At 28.0% G+C, this 24,768-nt stretch overlaps 3 protein-coding genes across 4 annotated transcripts; 1 reads left to right on the top strand and 2 right to left on the bottom strand.

The window, feature by feature from the left end:
- Positions 1 to 4,041: 4,041 nt before the first annotated feature.
- On the bottom strand, positions 4,042 to 5,851 carry LOC107892590 (ankyrin repeat-containing protein BDA1-like). 2 transcript variants are annotated; one of them, XM_016817655.2, is made up of 2 exons: positions 5,114 to 5,851; positions 4,042 to 4,999 (listed from the first exon to the last, which is right to left on the bottom strand). In XM_016817655.2, exons 1-2 carry the CDS (start codon positions 5,693 to 5,695, stop codon positions 4,076 to 4,078), a joined length of 1,506 nt encoding a protein of 501 aa, XP_016673144.2. In that variant the 5' UTR covers positions 5,696 to 5,851; the 3' UTR covers positions 4,042 to 4,075. The 2 variants fall into 2 exon arrangements, with proteins under 2 accessions (XP_016673144.2, XP_040956410.1); XM_041100476.1 differs by having other exon boundaries at positions 4,248 to 4,980; positions 5,114 to 5,721.
- Positions 5,852 to 16,508: 10,657 nt separating this feature from the next.
- Positions 16,509 to 18,517, top strand: LOC107891692 (thionin-like protein 2). The gene is made up of 2 exons (XM_016816558.2): positions 16,509 to 17,051; positions 18,176 to 18,517. The coding sequence occupies exons 1-2, from the start codon at positions 16,757 to 16,759 to the stop codon at positions 18,238 to 18,240; spliced, it is 360 nt and encodes a 119-aa protein (XP_016672047.1). The 5' UTR covers positions 16,509 to 16,756; the 3' UTR covers positions 18,241 to 18,517.
- A 4,487-nt stretch (positions 18,518 to 23,004) lies between these two features.
- Positions 23,005 to 24,451, bottom strand: LOC107892921 (thionin-like protein 2). Its single transcript, XM_016817941.2, has 2 exons — positions 24,014 to 24,451; positions 23,005 to 23,243 (listed from the first exon to the last, which is right to left on the bottom strand). Exons 1-2 carry the CDS (start codon positions 24,309 to 24,311, stop codon positions 23,182 to 23,184), a joined length of 360 nt encoding a protein of 119 aa, XP_016673430.1. The 5' UTR covers positions 24,312 to 24,451; the 3' UTR covers positions 23,005 to 23,181.
- Positions 24,452 to 24,768: the final 317 nt, after the last annotated feature.

Raw genomic sequence — 24,768 nt, 5'->3', positions numbered from 1 at the left:
CACGAAGATTTTTGAATACACGAAGATTTTTTGAAAGACGGGAAATTTTTTTTTTAACACGAAAGTTTTTGAAACCCGATTTTTTTAGAAGTACCGTATTGAACACGAATCAATGATATTCATCCCTACATGGCGATGAAATCATCGAATTAGTGCCAAATCGATTCAACTTAATATTTAATCGTGATTTTATTAAAACACGAGAATTTAAAAACGAGAGTTTTAGAATATTTTCGATTTTTTTAAAAAAAGGGCGTATCGTGTTTAACACAAACCGATGATATTCACCCAACATAGCGATGAAATCAACGATTTAATGTTAAATCGATTCGTTGCATTATTTATTGAAAATATTTAAATTTAAATAAATTAAATTAAATACAAAAATATAAATACAAGAATATAAAAATGCATAAAGTGCTATTAATATTAAAACGAAATAGCATAAAAATACGAGTATTAAATTAAAAGTGAAATAAACGAAATTACTGAAAAGATTCGAAACACGAGCTTCGTCCAATGGGTTATCCAAATTGAACCTTTTTTTCCTTTTTTTTTTTTCTCTTTCTCTTTCTCTTTTTCTTCTTTTTCTTTTTTTTTTCTGCTGGGCCGGCCCGTTGGGCCTGCTTCTGCTTGGCTGGTGCGTGTGGGCCTAGCCTGCTGGTGCTGGCCTGCTGGGCTACACTGGGCCTGGGCCGGTGCGCAAATGGGCCTGCTGTTGGCCTGATAAAAATGGCCTGCTACACCCTTTTTTTTTGCTTTGCTTTCTTCTTCTTCTTTTTTTTCTTTTTGGGCTGCTCTTTGGGCCTGCTAAGCTGGGCCGCTGCTGGGTCGGGTTGGGTCACCGGATCGGATCGGGGCACCGGATCGGGTCAGGTCGGCCTGATTTTAAAAAAAAAAATTTCTTTTTTCTTTCTTCTTCCTTCTTCCTTCTTCTTCTTTTTTTCTTCTTTTCTTCTTCTTTTTTCTTCTCCTTCGACAGCAGCCCCTTGTGTCGACGACGACGCCTAGCTGCCCGGCGGTGTGACGGCCTCGGTGGTGCTCATCCTTCTCTCCTTTCTTCTCTTTTTCCTTTGTTTTTCTTTTTCTCTCTTGCTGTTTTTTTTCTTTTCTTTGTTGCTTGGCTTGTTTGGGTTGTAGGTAATGGGGGTGGAGGAAAAGAAATGGTGCGGCGGTGGGCACGGCGGTGGTGGTGAAGGAGCGGCCGAATTTGAGTGTTGTTTTCTTGATTGTTTTTGCTGCTGTTTTTTTGTAATTTTTTTCTTTTCTTTGCTGCCAAAACCGAACCCCCCCCTCTTCCTCTCATCTTCTTCTTTTAAATCCTTCAATTTTGTCTTCTTTCCTTTGTTTTCAGGCGGTAGGGGAGCATCATTGGCCTAGGGAGGCTGCTGGAGTAGCTGGAGGTGGGTGGAGCACGCTTGGCTGCCGACTGGCAGATTTGACATGTCCAGGAGGACCAAATTGTAAAGGGTGTAAAGTTTTCAGGGTAAAAATGTAATTTTAAAAAAATATGGGCTAAAATGTAATTTTTAAAAATTTTAGGGGTCCGAATGTAATTTATATTTTTTGTATTTTTGTCTGATTTATTATTTTTTTATTAATATTTTTAAAACAAAAAAAAACAAAACAAAACAATGGGCCAAAGTCCAAACAAGTCCAAAATTAAATTATTTAAAACTCAATTATCCAACCCTACATGCCCAACCATTGGGCCCAATCATTAGGCCCACATTAGGCAAGCCCAAAAAAGTCATAATAATTTTTTTAATATATATAAGATAAAATAAATAAAATAAAAGAAAAACACAAACAACGTACTGACAAAATTCAGTGATTACAAATATTAATAATAACAAAATTAAAAAAAATGAGTAATTTTATCATGTTTACATTTCAAGCAATTATGTGTTCACGTTGAAACCTCAATGAAGCCATTAAAGAATGACACCAAAAAAAGATAATTTAGGTTAAAATAGAAAGGAGAAAGTTGAGAATTTTGAATTTTGTGTGACAATAAGGTAGTGTTTTGTATGATGGAAAGTAGTCATTTTTCTGGAAATTTAATCAGTTGATAAATGATTTCAACATTTGGTATGTTAAGTTTTATTTACTTTCCTTAGAATATAACATTCCCTTGAAAATTACTTTCCCATAAATATGGCAATATGATTCTTATGGCAATATGATTCTTATGATAAAAGGTGAGAAAATTATTTTTTCCATGTACATTGAAAAGTTAAAATAATTAAAAAGACAAAATTAACTCTATTTTATATTAGTTTAGTACATTAGTCTACTTAGAAAAAGGGAAAAGCTATTGCCACCTTCCTATCACTTGATTTTCTTTATTACTTCAACAAATTTTTCGCAAGTTTGTTTTATTCATTGATTTTATTTTTTTCTAGCTACAAATTTGATTTAGTACTTGTATTTGTACGAAATACTTGTTAACTTTTTTTTGTAGAATATGAATAGAATTGTTCCATATTTTAAGCTGTGTAGAAATTGTGAGTTAGACCGCCTATAATTTTACATTTTTATGATTTAATCATTTTTAGTTTTGCTTAGAACGATACCTAGAATCAACTCTTTATATATATATATTCCTATGTGTTAGCCTTTAGTTAAAACAAACGTGATTTCAAGTATTTTTAAAATTTATTTCAAAATAAGTTTTATATATCCATGATTTTATATATGCATTATTATATTTAGAAAATATATGCAAGACCAATTTGAAACAATTTTTCTTTCAATTAAAATTATCAGTTAAAAATAATTTAGAAATTATCAATTAAATTTTACTATTAAATATTTAATCGAAATATTTATTAAGAACAAAGTTTATTATAAAAATTAAAGAGATAAATATTATCTTTTATTTAATAAGGGTAAATTAATAAATTATCATTACATTCATAAGAAAATACTAAGTGAATCAAACATAAAAATATAATTTTCTTGATATTTTAATCAATACTTTCAATGTATACTAAACGTTGTAAATTGACTTTTCCGATAATCACATTCCTAATAATGATATTTCAAGAAGTCACATTTTATTGGAATCATAATATTAAAAAAAAAACACCAAATATTACCTAAAAGAATGCGAGTATAGTATTTTATTGGGTGAGACCTCAATACTCATACAAATTGAGGCTCCTTCAATTGAATAAAATAATTGAACTTACGTGAAATAAATATTTAAATCAATATTTTTGACTCGACTTCAATACCCATAAATATTAAGGTGACATTAATTTTAATAGTTGAGGTGTCTAAATTAAATTTAATGGGATCTCTATACTTATATAGATGTCAAGATGAATCTAATGTACTTTATTTTACGAATTTTTAGTATTCCAAAATATAGTTACATGAATTTTGAGAATTGATTAAAAAAAAAAACCTTTGATATTCAGAGAAAAAAGTATTCCTTTTTATGTATTTTTGAGTAATGAAATAGAAATTGATGGTTTTTTCTGGTAAAATAATAAATTTTGTTTTTAATGTTTACTCATTTCTTCATTTTGGCCATTTTTTTTGGGTCATTTTGATTATTAACCTTTAAATTTTAGTTAAATTACTTGTTTTTGGATGGAAAAATTGTTGAACTATTAAAATTTTAATGACATTAATGTGGCCACTAATGTCTAATGTGACAGTCCACAAATAATTCATAAAAATTTGAAAAAATAATAAATATTTAAAACATCAACAAATTTCAAAAACTTCATAAAACCTTTTAGAAAATTTATCCATATTACCAGTGAAGTATACGTAAAATGCCACATGAGTTGTCACGTCAGTGCTGTTAAAATTTTAATAGTCTAATCAGTTTTTCTGTTAAAAAACAAGTAATTGACTAAGATTTAAATGTTAGGGACTAAATTTATCTTTATGACTTTTTTTAAAGGTATCAATTACTGTTGTGAAAGGTATTATCGTAGATAAGTTACCGATAAAGAATTTTAATCACTAAATATATCAAAGATGTATTAAGAAAGTATTATATGATAAATGGTTATAATATAAGTAGGTCGAAAATAAGAATAATTATAAATCTGATTATTCAGGAATTACAACATGTACAGTATCGTTTTATGCAGAACCTACATAGACTAATGAACAACCAGCACCCTAAGCCGGTACTAAAATAAATCAACGAGGAAAGAGTACCAACACCTAACGAGGAAGGAGTACCAACGCTTAACGAGCGAGGAGAACGAGTGCCTAAGAAGGAAGGAGTACTACCAAATTCTAAGAATTCAATCGTGGAGTATAAACAATTTAATATAATTATAATGGTTCCTTCCCAAAATTCATCATACAGAAAAATGAATAACCATGGGAATAACCAAAATCCCAGAATTGAAGTGATGAATTTCGACGCCCGATAAGCAATACCCATCAACACCAATAAGAAAACAAAGAGCATCGAAAATATATAAATGACATATCTTGCTAAATCTGTTGGAGCTATGAAACTTATTGACTGATGGAAGCATATTGCCAAAAATGCAAGTAGTATTTGAAGTGTTGTCCTGAAACCAACGGGAAAAGGTTTAAGGAGGGATAACGTTAAAAAAAACGTTGCGATAAACACAACATATGTTGGCACAAAGAAATTAAGAAAGATGGTTTGGTCCATGACTGATTTGCCCGGTATATTTGGAAAACGATCTTCTCCTTGCCAAACTCCACCCGGCGGGCTAAGAGTGACTTGGTAGGTTGTTGTTAGAAGCAGTCCTAAAATTACTAGTAAGGCACTGCGGTCCTCGCCTGATATATTGTCTATATTGTCAAAGATTAATGACGATACCTTTGACCCATACTTGTCAATTTGTTTCTTCAACTTATACCTAAAGTTTGAAACTTCTCGCAGAATGCTAACGCTTTCTATGTTGTTCTGTTGATGCGCTGCCTCCAGTGCCGTCAAACCAGCCTCATTGGTCTCATGCTTATCAGCTTTGCATTCTAGTAGTAGTTTGAGCATCTATTTAATCAATAATTTGAAATATTAAAAAAGAGAAGCAACGATTAGTCAACCATGAAATACAAAACAATCCATGTAATAGTAGTTATATATATAAGAGATGGAGGACCGAACCTGGGGTTGATTATTGATAGCAGCTATGTGCAGTGCAGTGTTGCCATCTTCGTCTTTCCTGTTCACTACTTCTTGACAGTAGTCTTTCTTTTTAAGTGTTCGAATTAGAACTTGGAAAGAGTCCAATCTATTCTTTTCCGCTGCAATATGCAAAGCAGTACGATTCCTAGTTGTAACGTTTTTGATACTTTGGGGACAAACCTCCAACAATCTATCGACCAAGCCATCAGGGTTTCCAACTTTACTTATCAAGTGCAAGGGAGTCTTACCCTTCTTCCCTTTGACACGAACAAGATCTTTATCAATCTCTAGGAAGCGTAGCACCATCTCTTTATGCCCTTTTTTAACCGCAATGTGAATTGGGCTCAAACCTTGTTGGTTTAGCTTACTGGCAAATGATGGCTTTAAGTTCATCATCTCCATTGCAAACCCAATGCATCCTTCTTCTGCAGCTACTTGTAGCGGAGTTTCGATAAACTCCACTTCATCAAAACACCTCAAAGCATTTCCATCTCTCTGAATTAATGTATACACATCACTAACATTTCCTGCACGAGCAGCTGTTCTCAACCTTTCATCCATCTCCAAAGGAAGGATCAAACGGCACTTACAGCAATTAGTTGAAAGATTAAAGACTTGGTGTATGGTCTGTCAATTGCAGTTAACAAGGAAACAACAATATATAGATGGAAAAGGTAGACTTTTAGACTTCGTGTTTAGCTGAGGAATACTGCAAAATTTTCGTTGGGAGATTTCATAGTCAAAAGTTTTGAAATAAATGGCAACTGTGAACTAGAGGTGTTCATGAGGTGCTCATGGGTCGGGCGGCCCGCCCAAAATATGGGAAGGTTCGAGTAAAGATATAGGCCCGAATATGGGCTTGGGCAAAAAAATAAGGCCGATTAGAAAACTGGCCGGGCCTCGGGCACCACTTTTTTAGCTCGAGCCCGGGCCCGAATATAATAAATATATTTATTTTTTTAAATTTTTTAATTTTAAAATATTTTTAAAATAGTTTTTTTAATTTTTTTAATTTTTAAAATATTTTTAAAATACTTTTTTAAAATTTTTTTAATTTTTAAAATAATTTTTTGGTATTTATTTAAAAAATTGGCCGGGCCGGACAGGGCTCGGACTTATGAATTTTTTCCCGGGCCGGGCCTGGGCAAAATTTCAGTCTCATATTTTGGGCCGGGCCTAGGACTCGGGCTGAAATTTTTTAGGCCCAGCTGAACCCGGCCCGGCCCATGAGCACCTCTAATGTGAACGAGGAAGAAACCTGATTAAGAAATTAAATAGAGCTTTCTTAACCAGTTTTCTTTTTCATACTTCTTGGGAAATTTCCGACTCAAACGAATTAAAGAGTTGTATTTAATTATTTTAACTCGATTTTTTTTTCTATTTGAATAAAGTCCAATAAAATTCGAGTTGAGTTGAATCGAATAATTTTGTTAGTTAAATTAAATAAAAATTTAAACGGATCAGATTAAAATTTTGTCGAAAATATGATTAAATTTTGAGTTGAAGAACATAAATAAATAATATATATTTGGAAAATCATTAAAATAAAATAAGAGAACAAAACAAGATAGATACTATGATAAACTTATCATACTGGAAATTTATTTAAAAATTATAATTTATCATTATATATTAAGATTTTAAATAATTTTTATTTTTTTAATTTATACATATTTTTATAAAATTTTAGAAAAAAATATTTTATAAATATTTTAAAATTTTTTGAGAGGGACCAATTTGTAGTTTTTTTTCCCAAAACCATCAAGGATCCAATGGGTATTTAAATCAATTTATTACTTGGTTGTAAAATTTACCTTGACTCTAAACTCAAAAAACTAAATAATTAAAAACAAACAAATAACTTGAATTTTAAAAAAATAATGATTTTTCAAATTGAATTTTATTCAGCCTTACCTACCTCTGTATTTTTTTTTCAATTCTTAATTTTTCCTTTATTCTTTATTTTCTTATATAAATAAAAATAAAAATAAATAAATTATTTTATAATTAAAATAATTTTTATATTTTAACTAGGGGCTCTTCTCTTTTCTATAGATAAAAAATATTTTTTATATTAATAATTAATTATAATATTATATGTTTGTATTAATGTATAAACAAATTCTGATTATTTCCTTTCTCTTTTATATAAATATAAATATAAATATAAATAATAATTTATATTATAATAAATATTTTAATTAAAACAAATTATAAAATTATTGAGCTATTTATATTTTATATTTTAATAAGATTTTTTCCTTCCATTTTTCTCTTTCTTCTTTATTGGCTCATAAAGAAATTTAAAATTTTTATTTTTATTTTTCTTCTTCGGTTTCTCATTTTTTATGTGTTTTAAATAAATACAAAAATAATTTTATATTTTATATTAGTTACAATGAATTTTATTTTCACAAATCTAATTATTAAAAATAACATAAATAAAAAGAAAAAAAAGGGAAAACTATACTATTAGTCATCAAACTATTCGTAATTTTATTTTGATCACCAAACTATAAAAATTTCAATTTCCTTACTAGTGTTTTAGATTGTTTAAAGGAAATGATGACTTGACCTTTTTTAATTGATATAATAAGATATTTAATCATCAATAATTATAAATTTTACTAATTTAACCTTAATTATAAATAATTAAAAAAAAACCCTTCACAGTTGCAAATTCTATCAATCAAATCTTCAAATACTTATAATTAAATGATTATTATATTTGAAAAAGTAGAAAATATAAATAAAATTTGAGTTAACTGCAGGCTTCGGCCTATTACTCAAAAAGAGATATCCTAGCCTAGTGATCTAACCCCAGCCAGCAGTTAAAGCTGTTTGGCAAATTTGGCTAGCCCAACTTGTAATTACTGATTTGGTGAGGGAAGGACAAATTCTTTCCCGTTAGTTGTAAATGAAAAGGTTCTTTGTTTTTGGAAACATCATCGGAAATTACAAATGGAGGAGTAAGCTATATCAAACTTGGAATTTAATTAACCCAAGTTGTCTATATTAATTTTTGTGTTGAAACGGTAGCCTAATTAGCTCGTATTAATTATGGTCATCAAGTAATTAATGGTAGACTAATTGTCTATACTAACTCGTTCAAGTTGGTGGATGAAAAATATCTTTCGACCCCAACTTGGAATCAAGACAGTTATGCAGTTGAACACTCAAGCTCTTTGTTATAATTTCTGCAACTTGTTCCTTTGTTGAAACATGTTGAATTTCAATTAACCCTTCCTAGATTTTTTCCCTTTACAAAATGGTAGTCGATTTTTTTGTGTTTAATCCTCTCATGATAAATAAGATTTGTTGCTATTTTTAGAGCTGTCTGGTTGTCAAAATGCAATTGCACAACTTTCTCCATTTTAAGTTTTAACTCCTATTATCCATACTTTTGTCACTGCTATTGCCATACTTCTGCTTTAGCTGAAGATCTAGAAATAGTCCCTTGCTTCTTTGACGTCCAAGACACAAGTGCACCTCCTAATTTGACGCAAAAACCTGAAGTTGACCTTGTCATACGGTATGCCGTATGCAACCCAATCTGAATCACAGTAAGCTTCTGATTGTAGAATGCCTTTTGCAAACAACAATATCCCTTGTCCTGGATCCTTTTTAATATACTTGACTATTCTAAGTGCATCTTCATAGTGGGACTTCTTTCGCTGCGGCATAAATTGACTAAGATACTGATGCGAGTCTCAAGGCCCAAAAAAAGGCTCATGAACGTGATGGACTCAAATTTCCTCAAGACCCAATAACAAGGTCAAAAACCAAACAAATTCGAGCAAAATTGAACGGGACCATCCAAGACTTCATTACCAAGGCTCTAGGTGCACACACGATCGAAAAAGAAAATCAAGATTCACTTTCTTGTTTTCAAGAAAATCAAGAAACCGAACATTGGTCCAATTTTACTATTTCGGACAATTTCAAGAATCAAGAAAATCAAGATTTCAAATCTTGGAAATCTTGGTCCAAGAAACCGAATCTTGTAGCCAAGGCGCATTGGATTTCATGTATGAGCTTGAACGGATCAATTTCGAGAGCAAACGGATCACAAGACCAAATTTTTAAAAAAATGGTCCATCAAGATGTCTACAAGCCCATCCTAAAGTTTGGAAAGTAATTTAATTGAATATCAGGCTAAATTATCAAAATGACTCAAATTGTAAAATATTTAAACTATAGGTCTAATTTTATTTTAATAGGTGGATCATTATGTAAAAATTCAACCCAAGGAGCCGATTTAAGTCATTTGGTTGAATTCACATTAAAAGTCCACACTCAGAATTATTTTATTTTTTTTTATTTGATGAGTTGTCATGTTAATTATTCTCTTAAGGTTAGGAAAACTTATTTTGGGGGCCTATAAGTAGCATGGACGTTTACCCTTATATACACAATTGTTTTATGTTTTTTTTGAATTAATAATAATTCTCTTTGAGTTTTTTTTCAAGAATTACTCTTGAGTTTCTTGTAGAAGTTGTTTTAATAATCTTTCAGGTTGTAGGAATTATTTTCAAGCTTTTTCTTGTCAAGATCTCTTTCTTGGAGGGAGAATTAGAGCCATTGAAAGGAGTTGTGAATTCTTAATGTTTCCAAGGCTTCTTAGGACGTTATCTTCTCTTTTCTTGCTTATTTAAGTTAGTTCTTGCTGTTTTGGCTTGCTGATTTTACTAATTTTCGTTCTAGGTTAAAATTGCTTCAAGAAAGACGTTCTCCTACCTTGTTCCATCAAGAAACACATCAAAATTAGGAGTTTTAATCTTTTCTTGTTGTTTCAAGCATTCTTGCACAAAACAATTTGTTTTTGTCTTTAAAATCACTTCTAACAAATTTGTTTGTGTTTTATTTTTCTAGATCTTGTTGGGGCATCTTTTTGAGGTCCAAGGACGGTTTCTTTCCATCTAAGAAACCCTAACTCGTTCTCTTTTGGACTCTTTACCAGTCGATTCATCTTTCTTTCGTTTTAATTTCGTTTGACTCTCCTTTGTGACAACTAATATGTTTTCGTTGTTTCTTGTTTCAGTTTACGTTCATCTAGAGATGTAGGATAAATCCGCAACTTTGATAAATTTTACGATCCGCTTTCGCATTCATCCACATCATTCTTTATCAAATACTGAACCAGATATGTTATATTTGGTCTAGTATTAGTTAAATAAAGCAGTTTTCCAATCAGTCTTTTATATGCAGTTGTATCTTTATTTTATTGTCATGTCACTACCAATTTTTGACATGGCAATGCCACTTCAGCACCGATTGAAAAATTATTTGACTAATATATTTTAAGAAAATTGAACAATGAGGCAAAAATATAATAAAAATGTTAATCTTGATTTTATTATATAAATTGTAAATGTTTTCTTATTTAAAATATAAAGATATATATATTTTTATAAATTTTATGTTTTTTATTTAATTTATTATAATTTTTATAAATTTTAATTTTTTTATAATTTTTATAATTTTAAAATGTATTTAGACAAATGGATGTCTATATTCAAATGAACCCAAAGATCTTGTTGTCTAGATTCATTGTGTACTTATTTGAAAAATAATTTAAAATATTTTTATTTTTGTTGTTAACAACCATGTCAACAATGCTATTAAATACTAACGCTCAACATTAGTTATTCAGTTTTTTCAGCCAATTTTATTAGTTCAATGACTCAATTGAGTGTAAAAAGTTCGAAAGAGTTTAATTTTTTTTTAAGCTTAGAAAATCATTAAGTCTAAATTATAACATTATTTAAAATAGAATCCCTTCTAAAAAAACAGAAATATTTTTTTATTTTAAATATTTTTATGACTAAAAATCACTAACATTATTTATACCACGTATTGCACATCTACAAAGTTTTTGAAAATTAAAAAAAAAATAAGTTAAAAATTATTTTAAATTAAATAATGTACTAATTATTTTTCCAAAAAGAAAAGGAAAATATTGATGTGGGGAGGGTTTTTTTTTAATAAAATAAGAATTCTATGATTTTAAAAGTAAATTGTATAATATCCTTACTTAAATTGATATCATATATTCAAGGGATAAATCTTAAAATTATACATGAATTATGGTTTAATGTGCAATTGTATACATGAATTTTGATTTTGTGTAATTTTATACATGAAATTTTGATTTGATCCAATTCTTATAAATTATTAACACAATTATTGATATATCATCATTTTATAGTTATATATTGCATACATAAATAATTATATTTATCCAATATAAAAATAAATTGATATATTTGTTTCTTTAAATGTGTATGATTAAATTAAAATTAAAGTTTGAAGTATACATTTGAGCCGCAATTAGAGTTTCACGTGTATAATTGCACCAAATTAAAATTCATGTATACAATTACACATTAAACCAAAGTACATGTATAATTTTAAAATTTATCCCTATATTCAATTTGGTTTTCTTTTTTCACATTGTTTTGATAGAGCTAGTGTCAAAATAATAAGTGATTATAAACTCAATCAGCCCTATTAAGTATAAACAGATTATTTATACATAAATGGATGTCTATGACTCATAATGTCAGCAATCCTAAAATTTAAACTAGAAATAAACAAAATTTCCACCATTAGATTGTGGGGGTTATAATGAGATTACCATAGAATCAAAGGGCTTAATGCTACTACACTTCCGGCTTTCCAAAATTACTCAAAAATGGCACAAATTCATTCATTTTATTTTGTTCTTGGATAACTCTCATCAACCCTATATAAACACGGTTTTATGTTCTACTTATAAGCACAAAAGAAAAGGAGAATCGTGGGGGGGGGGGAAATAGGGTGGAAGAGGAGAGAAACGGCATGAAGAAACTGATGCTGACAGTGATGATGGTTACGATGGTGGTCGTAGTGGCAGTAGCCACGGATTTCCAACCGGAAATATCCACCAAAAAATGGGCCAAAAAGTGTGGCAGTCGATGCATTGTAGAGCTTTTACCTGGGAGGATTGCACTTTGTTTCGTTCTATGCATGATTAAATGCAAGCTCGTACCGACACAAGTTGTTTACAATTGTACCAGTGATTGTGCCAACTCTTTCCTTCACAATAACCCTAACGCTGGTATATATAAACATCTCTTAGTTCACCTATCTTTCTTTTCTTTTCTTTTTTTAATTTCAGCATTCATAAATGTTCAAAGTCTATGTTCCATGGACTGGACACATTAACATGTATTCGAGTGTGCTGAAGCGCATTATATTCCTATTTATGAGTTGGGGAAAAATTATGAATAATTTTAGACATTATATTAAAAAAAAGAAACAAATATTATTAGAATCTATAATAAAATTAAGTAATTTACTGAAAATTTTAACTTATCTAATAATTTGAACTCTTAAATCTTATTCTTGTTTCTAATATATATTTGCAGATCCCAAAGAAGTACGACTCCATGTTGATCAGTGCTACGAGAGATGCCGGAACAAAATTTAAACTAGACATTCTATTTAATGCTTTCTCTATTCTTTTATGTTCTTGATGTTATTATTTTTGTCTTAATAAATTTTACAAATTAAATTTTAATAAGAAATTATTTCTTGTTCTCTCGCCTTTCTTTATCCAAATCTATAGATCTATTAGAACTTTTCATTTTTATGGTCAAATTCCAAGTTTAGTCCCTATACTATAGTATCAAACGAGTATGATTCTCATGTTTTGTGTTGGGTTAATTCTTTTTTGAGGTTAAATTATAGAGTAAAAATTTCAAGGATACAATATGCTCTAAATTTATGTCGTACTTTTTTATATTTGGAATTTAGTCGTCATACATTTATTTTAAAAAATTTAGTCTTTCTACTTTTTGAATTTGAAAATTCAAGTCCAGTTATCTATACCGTTAAAATTATTTTATTATATTCATTGGTTTGGCATTTTTAAAATTAAAAAAAAAAAACATTTGCTAGTTATATAACAAAAAAAATGACATTATAATAGACTAAATTTAATAGAGAATTTTAATAGAGTTAGCAATTCTTAAATTTCATTACCGTACTTTAATTAGAATAAAGTATTTAGAATAGCTAATGATATTATAAAAGTTGAGGTATCAAATTATATTAAAAATTAAAGTATAAAGATTAAATCTCAAATTCAAGTGTAGTACAAGGACCAAAACTAAAATTTGACCATTATTATAAAAAAGTTGAAAGAATAGGTTTGAAAATTAATCATCATGTAATTCCAAATTAGAAAAGGAAAAGAGAAAAATATAATGAAGGAACACTACTTTTTTTACATTTTAATTTAATCTCTATTTTTTTAAGTACTAAGGAGTTTAGTCCAAATTGTTGTGTTAAGCATGAGCTAGATTTTATTCAACTTATTTTTATTTGTAAAAAATATGTTTCAATCGTAACCTTAACCCTTAATCTATTTGCAATTGCTTAACATTTTTTTCTCTTTTCGTTATATTTTTATTGTTTTGATAAATAGCGTGGAAATTAGTTGAAATTTGCAAGAATATGGAAGCAGTGTTGCGAAAGAAATGAACACAATGCAATTGTTTACGTAATTCGTTTCTTAATGTATGTGGAGTTTTACCAAAAGAGATATAATTCATTATCTTTCAACCTCGTACAACATGTAATTTAATTCTTAATACACACCGGTTTAGCAACCTTACCAAATATTTAGATCACGATCTCTTCTATAATTTTCTCTGAAAACGTAGACTATCAATCAAGTGATTTACTTGTTTACTTAGAAAATGCACTCTAAATATTGGTCATTGTAAATCAGTATAAGGTACACAAAGCACGTCACATGTCACTACTTCATTATTTCATTAGCCACTTCAGCTTTTAACAATACAAATGGATGAAAATTTTTAACAGAAAGGACCAGTTTACTCTTTGCTATAACGTATAGAGACTAATTTTCTCATTTTTTGAGTAAAGGGGGCAAAATATAATTTGACTCCTAGTATGAGGGTCTCCATGGTACTTTTACCAAGCAAGGGCCTTGTCGCCAAAAATGGTAGATTCGTCATTTATCCCCTTAAAATTTTATGAAATTACATATTAGTATAATGGTAAAATTGTACTTTGACCCTTAAAATTTAAAATTCATCTTTGGCCTCCTAAAGCAATTTTTTGACTTCTCCCCTTCCTGAAAAGGTGAGGCATTCTAAGAACGGGAGTGCCTCTTTGGGTGCCTGAAACTCATTGGCTCTTTAAGCTGCACCTTCTCAGTCACTCGAGCTTTCGGCAAAATTAGGAGACAAAACTCTTACTAAGGACAATACTAACCAGTTGAAGGATCGTTTCAGTCCTAACAAGTGATATTTCACATACTTGTTCTGATGAAATATGCCTCTTCTAAACAATAAATATTTAAAATCTACTAGTGTATATATATCATAAAAATGAATAACATAAATTTTACTAAAATATTTATAATGTTATTTTTAAAATGTAATATATGTATATATATATGATTATTTTCGTATTTATAAATCAAGCCGCATTCCCTTAAATCGTATATGATTGTTTCTGATATTTGCAGATCCAAAAACAGTGAAACGCGATGTTGGCAAATGCTATGAGAGCTTCCAAAACATAAATTAATATTTGACTACGTCTTCTTCTTCTTTTTCCACGTTGTTATTACAGTTTCAATAAATTTTATAAATCGAATTTTAATAATAAATTTTCTTTTCCTATCCAAACTAGATAAATGTCCGCACTTCAATAATAAACTTACACACGAGTTGACACAATTTCTAGTTATTTGAATATAGTTGATTAGACTTATAATAATTATATAAAATGAATTCAAATAATATAAATAAACACATTTGTTAAAAATACATAAATATTATAAATATCAAAATTTTTACAATATAAATAAATGCGTTTTCTTATGTATTTAAATATTTATAAATTTTTACATGTTATTAATTTGTGATGTATTCAACACTGATGAATAATATGTATTTAAAATTATTCGAATCCACGATGGCACAAAATTATTACAACAAAAATAATACAAAATAAGTTAATGCTCAATCTATATTATTAATATATTACAAAATTTTAAAATATAGATGAAAAAAATGTCAAATAAAATGGAATGAACCACTCACTCTCATTTACATAATGAAGTGGAGCAATTTAATAAGTGATATATAATTACAGTCAAATGAATTTATTGGTCCATTTGTGATCCATTACTGAGTTGATTGATAGTAGTCAAGTTTGCTCAGTTGGTGAAATCATTACTTCGGCCACTATCAATTTGAATACGTGGATTTCAATTATTTGTAGATAATATATAAAACTATACGTCCCATATATAATTATTATTCAACATAAAAAATTATGAAAGATTTGGGGATTAATTGGGTTTATGTATTTCTAGATAGAAGATTTTGACACTATTTTTGTTTCAACAAACAAATTAATGATTTCAGCTTTTTATATTTCTTTGTGAGTTTGAGATTTGACTTTTGACTTTTGTTTGAATAATTATAGCTGAAGTGATAAAATTATTAGTAAGTTTACGTTTCAGTTAATCAAACTTCAAAAAGTTATAAAATGGTGATTAAACTATTCTTTGTTTGTACTGACTGTACCAATCGAAAGCTCTCATTCCCTTTCTCTTCTATAGTTTAGTGTTTTTTTCATGAAATAGCTTTGAACGTCACAAATCTACGAATCAAAATCCAAATAGATTTATTCTCCAATCTTTGACACTGATCATCAATATCCAACTTGGACCTAAAGATTCTTCTTCTTCTCGTCAATGATTACTGATCTATCGTACCAATTATCAAATTGTTTATTGAAGCTTACTAGCTAGAGTTTAAAAAAAAAACTTAACAGTCCAATGACTTAAACGAAAATTTTTAAATAATTTAATGACTATTTTTTAACTTTTTGAAGTTAAGTGACTAAAGCATAAACTTACTAATAGTTTAATGATATTGGGTGTAGTTTACCAAAAATAAATATTTCTTATTTTATTTATAAGAGAAATAAAATTTCTTAAATAATACTCTTTTAAGATGTGCCACACTTATCAAATCATTCGGTAAAAGTCTTATGAGAGTAACCGGTGGATCAATTTTTTTTTTTGTATTCTTCATGTCCGTTTTATGGAACATGTTTGACATGTTTGAAATTTGTGACTGTAATGTCGTCTCTAAAATTTAAACCAACATCTCTTTTTAAAAATACAATGTATATTAACGTTAAGAAGTAAAAAAGAAAAAAAAATCTGCACAAAATTCGCCATTACATAAATATTTCAACAATTAAAAATAAATTAAAAAAACAATTCCAAAATTCTTATAAAAAATCGTTTAAAAAGACAAAAAAAAAACTAATTACATAACATGATTGTTAATGATTTCACATAGGATGTGCAGATCCTTTTTTTTCCCCTTATTTTCTAGTAAGAGAAATCAAATTTAAACCTTGACATTGTAATGGGGTTTCTTCAACATTGCCAACCTAACTCCATTTACATTTGCAAACCTACCACACAAAGTCTATATATAAACACTCTCTAAAACCATTGAAACAAACAATCACCAAAACCTCAATTTGCATACATATATTTTCATAACTGATCCAAAAAAAAATATGGAGAAAAGAGGAGTTTCAGTTTCATGGGTGAGTTGTTTGGTGGTGTTGGGGGTTTTAGTTGGGCAATCCACCGCTCAACTCATGCCGTTTGGGATCTGCTATGCCTCTTGCTTTGCTACGTGCACCCTAGGAGGCGGAGGCGGCCCCGCCCCTTGCTCTCTCCAATGCCTTAAGAACTGCCTCCTTACCAAATCCACCGTCGGCGGCGGCACTGTCAAAGACACTCTCTCCTTCTGCAAGCTTGGCTGTGCCTCCGCCTTGTGCTCGAATTTCAGCACCAGTGACAACCCTGGTAATCTCTTTTTCCTTTTCAATATATCTCCCTTTCCCTGTGATTTAACACCGACACGCAATACTTGTACAAAATGACATGAATATGATCATATAAAAATATTTTAAAATCTAAGATATGAGTAAGACAAGACAAAAAAATATAACTCCATTAGGTAAAAATATAATTGCATAAGGTAAAAAATGTAAAAATAAACGACTATTGGATGTAATGTTAATTCCATTGTTTATTTTGAGATAGTTTATTAACGAAAAGAATGTCATGATTAATTATTTTTATTTACTTATTTCGTGATAATACATTAAACAAATCGCTCTGTTTATATTAAAAAGGATTAAATTGATTCAGACCTTATAATACAAGCATCTCATAAATATTTATTAGTTAATTGCATCAAACATTCTCAAATTATATGCTAAATTTTAAATCAATCCCTATCAAAACGTTATAAGTGAATCCTCAAACTAAAATATTATTTCAATCAAGTCTTTTCATAAGTTAACCATCAATTTGGACGTTAAACGCCAATTTGCATCTGACATGGTTTCTTTTTCTAAACATTTATGATTTAATAAATATTTTTTAAACATGTTATATCTAAATTGAAAATTTCGCCAAAGCTTACCGCTAAACTAGTAAAAAGACTTTATTGGAATGATAGATATTTTAGTTTGAGAATTTAAAGTTTAGGGCCTAATATAAAATTTGACCCATAATTTTGAACTTTTCATGAAATTAACATAAATTTTAGTAATATAATAATTTTGAAACATTAACCTTTAAAATTACCCATTGTTGACTCTATATTGTTTTGGCTGTAACCAATATTTTTTTTACATATCCTCGCAAGTCAAACACATGTTATCATATTAAATTCTAGGGATGAATGGAATTGAATTATAAATAAAAGTATAATTTTCATCTGTGTTTGTACCTTTATTAAACTGTAGGTGTAAACTTTCGAAAGGAAAAAAAAAAGACTCATCACTCCCGAATAATTTGTTTCTTATTTTTAATAATTTTTATTTTTATTTTTTTTTCTACTTTTTCATATTTTTAATAGTTTTTTTTTATTATTTTTCACAACTCACATTGTTTTGATATTTTTGGCTTAAATTCCATAGCTTCAAACAAAGTTGGAAATTGTGTGGATGGTTGCTCAGCGACATGCGCCAAGAAGAACTTATGAATACAAAGAGATTGTGAATGTATAAAAAAATCTCTGTTGTTTGACTAAAATAAATGATTTTATGTACTATTAGACTAGTCCATATATCGGACTAAATCATGACCTAAATCGTCAAAAACTTTATCACATGTTTGGTATAGATATATAATTTTATCTTTACACAAATTTATTTTATGATGTATACCATGGATTTCGATAACAAGTTATATAAATATCAAATACAATACAGATAAAAACTACAATATGAATTCACTTTTATTTATTGATATTAATATTATTTTATTCCCTTATGTTAAAATATTATATAAATTTATTGCTATTGGTTGCTTTTGAAATGTTGCTTTTGAAATTTTGCTACAGGAGGGCAGAAAAAATGAAAAATTTAATAAAAAAAAAATCCCAAAAATAGTGGCGTTTTTGTATAAAAGCGCCACTAAAGAACATGTTCTTTTGCGGCGTTTGTAAAAATGCCACTAAAGAACATGTTCTTTAGCGGCGATTAGAAAAAAAACGCCGCTAAAGAACATGATTTTTAGCGGCGTTTTTTTCTAAGCGCCGCTAAAGAACATGGTCTTTAGTGACATTTTTTTACAAACGCCGCTAAAGAACATGTTCTTTACCGGCGTTTTTTTCTAAGCGCCGCTAAAGAACATGATCTTTAGCGGCGTTTTTTTCTAAGCGCCGCTAAAGAACATGGTCTTTAGCGGCGTTTTTGTTTGTAAACGCTGCAAACATTTGCGACGTTTTCATTAGCGGCATTTTTTCCGGCGCTTTAAGAAGCGCCGCAAATATCTTTAGTGGCGTTAAAAAGCGCCGCTAAAGGCCTAAAAAAACGCCGCTAAAAACCTGTTTTGGTGTAGTGTACTAATGATATTTTAAAATTATTATCTGAGTTTTAATTTATTAGCATAATTATTATTGCAATAATTTAAGGATTGTGAATTCGAACGCACTTAAATTTATAATATTTTCTACTAAGAATTGAGGTTATACATTGTAAATTAAAAATACGATATTCAAAATTTATTAATTTCATTAATGAGTCTATTGGTGATCATAGTCTAGTTTGGTCAAGTGGTGAAATCGTTATTTTGTCCATTAATAAACTTCAAATTAATTTAAAGGAGTTGACTCTTTCAGGATAAGTCTTCGAAGTGTCATTTTTCGAATAGTCAGCTGATCCATCAACAATTGAAAGTATTATCCTTTGGTAGGGGTTTTATCTCACGTACTCTGTTGAGAACCAACGTGTTATGAGCTTTGTAAGTCCACCAATTGAGGCGTTGCTAGCTCTGTGAACCAGGCCCACAAGGTATGTATGCTAGCTTTCAATAGAGTACAAGAGATAAAACCCTTGCCGAGGGACAATACATTTGATTGTTGAGGATCAATCGTCTATCGGCGGACGATACTTCAAAAACTTCTTTTGAAAGAGTTGACCCCCTCAATAAATATATAAATAAATGTTTGTATATAATAGACAAAGGTTGGTATATAAATATTATTCAAAATTTTAGAAAAAAAAATATGTACGGCGTATTAAAATTTAATTAGAGAGCATTTGGTTTATGAAATATATGATTACATTTGATGATAAGATTACATAGCATGCTATCGGATATGTCAGATTACCTAAAAGTATATCTGGTTCATTTAGCTTAAATGTAAAATTATGTTGTTTAATTCATGCGATGTAATATTACCTAAAAGTATATTTTACTAAATTATCCTTAATTATAAATAAAGATGGAAAATGTTATTATACTATATTGAGAACCAAACTTAACTATAGAAAAAATAATAAAAAGTTTAAGAAAATAATAATATAAAAAATGTTAAATTTTCTCAACTAATAACTAATTAATAATGAAAAAAACTTACTTATAATAATTGATTAATTAAAAATTAAGGTAATATAATTCACAAAATGTAATATAATAGACACATGTTAAGTTTAATCTACTAATAATAATATAGACAAAATTCACTTACAATAATTAAATAAAATGATGAATTTTAAAACAGCGCAAGAACTTTTATTTAATGTGTAATGTTATACAAAAAGTTTGATTTTGTAAAATTTTATATATGAAATTTGGATTTAATTTAATTTTCACAAACCACCAACACCGTTAATAATATGGCAACATTTTATGTTTACATACTACATGCAAAAATAATTATACTTATTCGATATAAAAAAATTGATGTATTTATTTCTTTAAATGTATACAATTGATTAATCAAAATTAAAGTTTTATCTATACATTTAAACCACAATTAAATTTTTATTTGTATAATTGCACAAAGTCAAAAATTGTGCGCAAAATAATACATTAAATTAAAGTTCATGTATAGTTTTAATATTTATCTTTTAAATAAATTAACGAATATAGTTCTTTTAAGAAAAATTAACCGATATAGATAAAATGTTACTTATTAAAAATGGAGAAATTGACCATGCCTTTTACATGAAAATAGGAGTATTTTTTGAATTTGGCATTCGAATTATTATTGTTAGGGTTAATGTATACTTTAACTTTTGAAGTTGGTAACTTGTATTTAGTTGGTATCTAAATTAATTCTTTGATCTAATTGGAACTTTGAATTTAGAAAATGTTAACTAAGTTGTTACTTTTTTTGGTATTTGGCTAACGTAGTTAAATTTTATGTTGGCAGCCAATAGAACATTGACACGTGTTCTATTTTTTTAAAAGAACATAATGTAAACTTAAACCCTTAAATTTGATAATTTGTACTTAATTGATATTTGAATTTGGAAATTATTAACTAAGTTTAATCTTTTTTATGTACCTCGTACATAAAATTTGTAATTCTAAAATTTGTAATTCTAATATTTGTATATTTTTATCGTTTCAAAAAATAATAATATAAATTTTTTAAAATATATTCCAGGTATTTTAGAAAGAAATTATTAAAGTTTAAAACGAGAATTTTATATATTTAACCAAATAATTGATACTTAATTTTTTTTAATTACACTTGAGAAAGTTTTATTAATTATCTAATTAATCAAAATTTTATTTAATTATAAAAACTCAATTTAAAAACACTTTAGTTTGTGTTAAAATGCTTTTTTTCCTCCTACTCAGAATTTAATTTTTAAAACTTCAAACATTTCTAAAACCTGGAATTTATATTATAAAAATATATATTATTTTTAAATATATATTATTTTTAAATTATAATATATATAATGATTACAAGTTCATGTTTAGAATAAATTTGGATAAATTGTTGTCTAAATTCAAATGAAACTAAATAATTATTTGTCCAAATTTATCATGCACGTGAAATAAAAAATAAAAATAAAAATCCTAAATTTTAAAAGAATTATAAAAGTATAAAAAATGGAATTTTTCTAAAATACCTAGAGTTGTTTTTAAAATATATATGTTATTATTTGACATTGTGAATAAAATAAAATTGCTAAAAGTATAGATCCAAAATAAACTTAAATAAATAGTTGTTCAGATTAAACGAATATAGACAATCATTATCTAGGTCTAGGTTGATTATGCACATGAAATAAAAGATAAATTTGCTAAAATTCATATTCTTTAATTGGAATATATATTTTTTATTTTTTATGAAATGTGTTGACATTCTAATGGATTTAAGCATAAAATTTAATGGCATCAACCTTCTACCTAAAAGAAGTACCAATTTGGTTATAATTTTTAAATTTAAGTACCAATTAGGTAAAAAAGAAAAGTCTAAATACTAATTAAAGCTAAATTGTCAAGTTTAGGGGTTAAAGTATACATTAACCTCTTTATTTAATTTTAGGACACGTGCCAATGTTTTATTAGCTACCAACATAAAATTTAACGGCGTTAATCAGGTATTTAAAAAAAGTACCAACTTGATTAACGATTTTCAAGTTCAAGTACTAGTTAGATCCAAAAAAATATTACGTACTAACTATGTACAAATTGTCAAGTTTAGAAGCTAAGGCATACGTTAACCTTTATGATACATTTGGCTGGAGTATTATTTTCTTCCACATGTTTTAGTCATTGTTTAGTTATAAACTAATCACAATTGGTAAATGTTTAACCACTCACATGATTTGTTTGTGGCAAAGATAAGGAAATTTTTTTTGCTTATTTTGAAAAAGTCATATTTTTTTATAAGAGATTTTATTCATCTTTCTAATTGCATGTTTAAATTTGTAATAATCGTTCTTTGGTTTATATCTAACTATTTTAGAACATGTGTTAAATAAGTTTTTTCCTCATATTATTACATTAGTAACCAAACATTGCGTTATTGTTATTATTATTTTGCTAAATATTCAAATTGGGATTCAATCTTTTGGAGGTTGCTCACATAAGGGCCAGACCATTCAAAATGAACATACAATGACAAAACATTTACGAAAGTACTTAAATAAAGGTTGAACCTTTCAAAATGGTCAAATTACTTTTTCTAAAATGGTCAAATTACTTTTTCTAAAATGCTCAAATAAGAGCTTTTCAGATGTTATACGTTAGGTTTCAAATTATATTTTTATTGTTTTTTTCATTTCAAGTAATATCCGATTCAACTATTCTGTATTTTATTCTGAACACGACATCACCTAATTTTTTTGCTACAAACTAAATTGAAGTGCATTATTTTTTTTATTTTTTTTTTTGCACTTTTGCAAAAATTTGACATTTACCCAAATTGTAAACAATCTCTTGTGATAAATAGTTGAAGTGATATTAAAAATATTGCAATATTTCAGCAAATATTAAATTGAAAATAAAAGAGCCAAATTTTTTACATTCAGACTAACCCAAATATTAAATATAATATATGTTTTACATTATATTATTCCATTAGAGGGAGTATTAAAAGAAAAAACATTTAAAGATAAACCCAAATAAAAAGGGCTTTTATTCATTCACTATTATCTCTTTAATGGCGTCTTCATCAGCTCTTCCTGGCGCATGTCTCTGAGCAACCACCCACACAGCTTTCAACTGCCTTTGTAGCTGACAAATTTAAACCAATAAATAAATAAAAACCTTAATATATTAAAAATATCAAATAAATCGATGTCACAACTTCAACAGATCTCAAGTGAAATTGTTTAAAAATCTTACAAATTTATCCTAACAGTTAAATCAATTTAAAGATATCTAAAGTTTTTATATTAAAAAATATAGTTTATTTTCTAATAAATTTTCATATTTTTTATTATCAGTGGTCACATTATAGTTTGTCATGGTCTATGTATTTTAATATTTATATTTTATTACTGATATAATTAAAAAATAAATATAATAAATTCTGTTTAAACCTGAAATTTTCTATGTTATTTTTTTAAAGAAAATTATATAATTATAAGGGTGTTTTTGTATTTTTATATTTTTATAAATAAATAAAAATTTATCTATAATAACATTTCAACAAGGACATCATGAATATGAATACTTTCTTTTTACCATTTGAATTAAAGTATTTTTAACAATTCCATGAAATTTTAATAAATATATTTTTGGGTTTAAAAGAAAAATAAATAGTATATTTATTATATAAAATTTAATATTCTTGAAATTGTCAATTGAATCTTAATTTGATTTGACATGAATATTGTTGTCAATGCATGAAGATGTTGGTTCGAGTGCGTTTATCCTATTTATGAGCTATAAATATTTCTATAATGTTAAAGTGAGCAAATATAATCAACTTATAATGAAATTGTTTTAAAAAATTATTGAGGTTGGTAACTTAAATAAAAAAGGAGAAAGAAAGGGATTACCAGGATCATTATCGGAGCTTAAGTTGGAACACATGGCGGAAGCACAACCAAGGTGGCAAAACGATTGGGTGTCTCCAACGGTGCCGACTGTATTAGATTTCTTAATGATGCAACTTGTGAGGCATTTGAGAGCGCAAGATATATTGGAGGTTCCCGGTCGAATGCGGCAGAGCACATAGCAAGGTCCATAGCAGAGCCCGAATACCATGGCGTTAAAATCAGCTGCTGTTGGTTCTATAAGTAAAACCCCCACCACTAAACAAATCATCACCACCACTGAAACTCTACTTTTCTCCATTCTTTTCCTTTTCCTTTCCTTTCGCAGTACTATAGGAAGAAAGATGTATATATGTGCTTGGTGGTTCTTTTTAGTGTATGAGAGAAGGTTTGTTTATTTATATAAAGTTATGCGGCATGCAATGTATTGAGCTCCCACGTGGACCGCCTTCGTAAATTTTTGGAATTTAAAATATTTTTTTTAGATTTTACGATTTAATTTTTTTTGTTAAATTAGCTGATATGATATTTTAAAATTAAAAAATATTCACTTTATAGTTATGAAACAAAATAAATGTTGAAATGAACCGAAAAAAAAAAACAATGTTAATAATGGAATTTATATTTTTAAAATTAAAAAGTTGAGAAACTAAATTTCTAAAAATAAAAATAAAGAGACTAAATTTTAAATATTAAAAGAGTATAAGTAACTGCTTCTAAAATTATATTATGTACAAAATCGATAACTCGTTTAATTA

Source organism: Gossypium hirsutum, chromosome D09 (genome assembly GCF_007990345.1).
Source record: "Gossypium hirsutum isolate 1008001.06 chromosome D09, Gossypium_hirsutum_v2.1, whole genome shotgun sequence".
NCBI classification, from domain to species: domain Eukaryota; kingdom Viridiplantae; phylum Streptophyta; class Magnoliopsida; order Malvales; family Malvaceae; genus Gossypium; species Gossypium hirsutum.
This window is presented reverse-complemented; position numbering and strand designations above follow the sequence as displayed.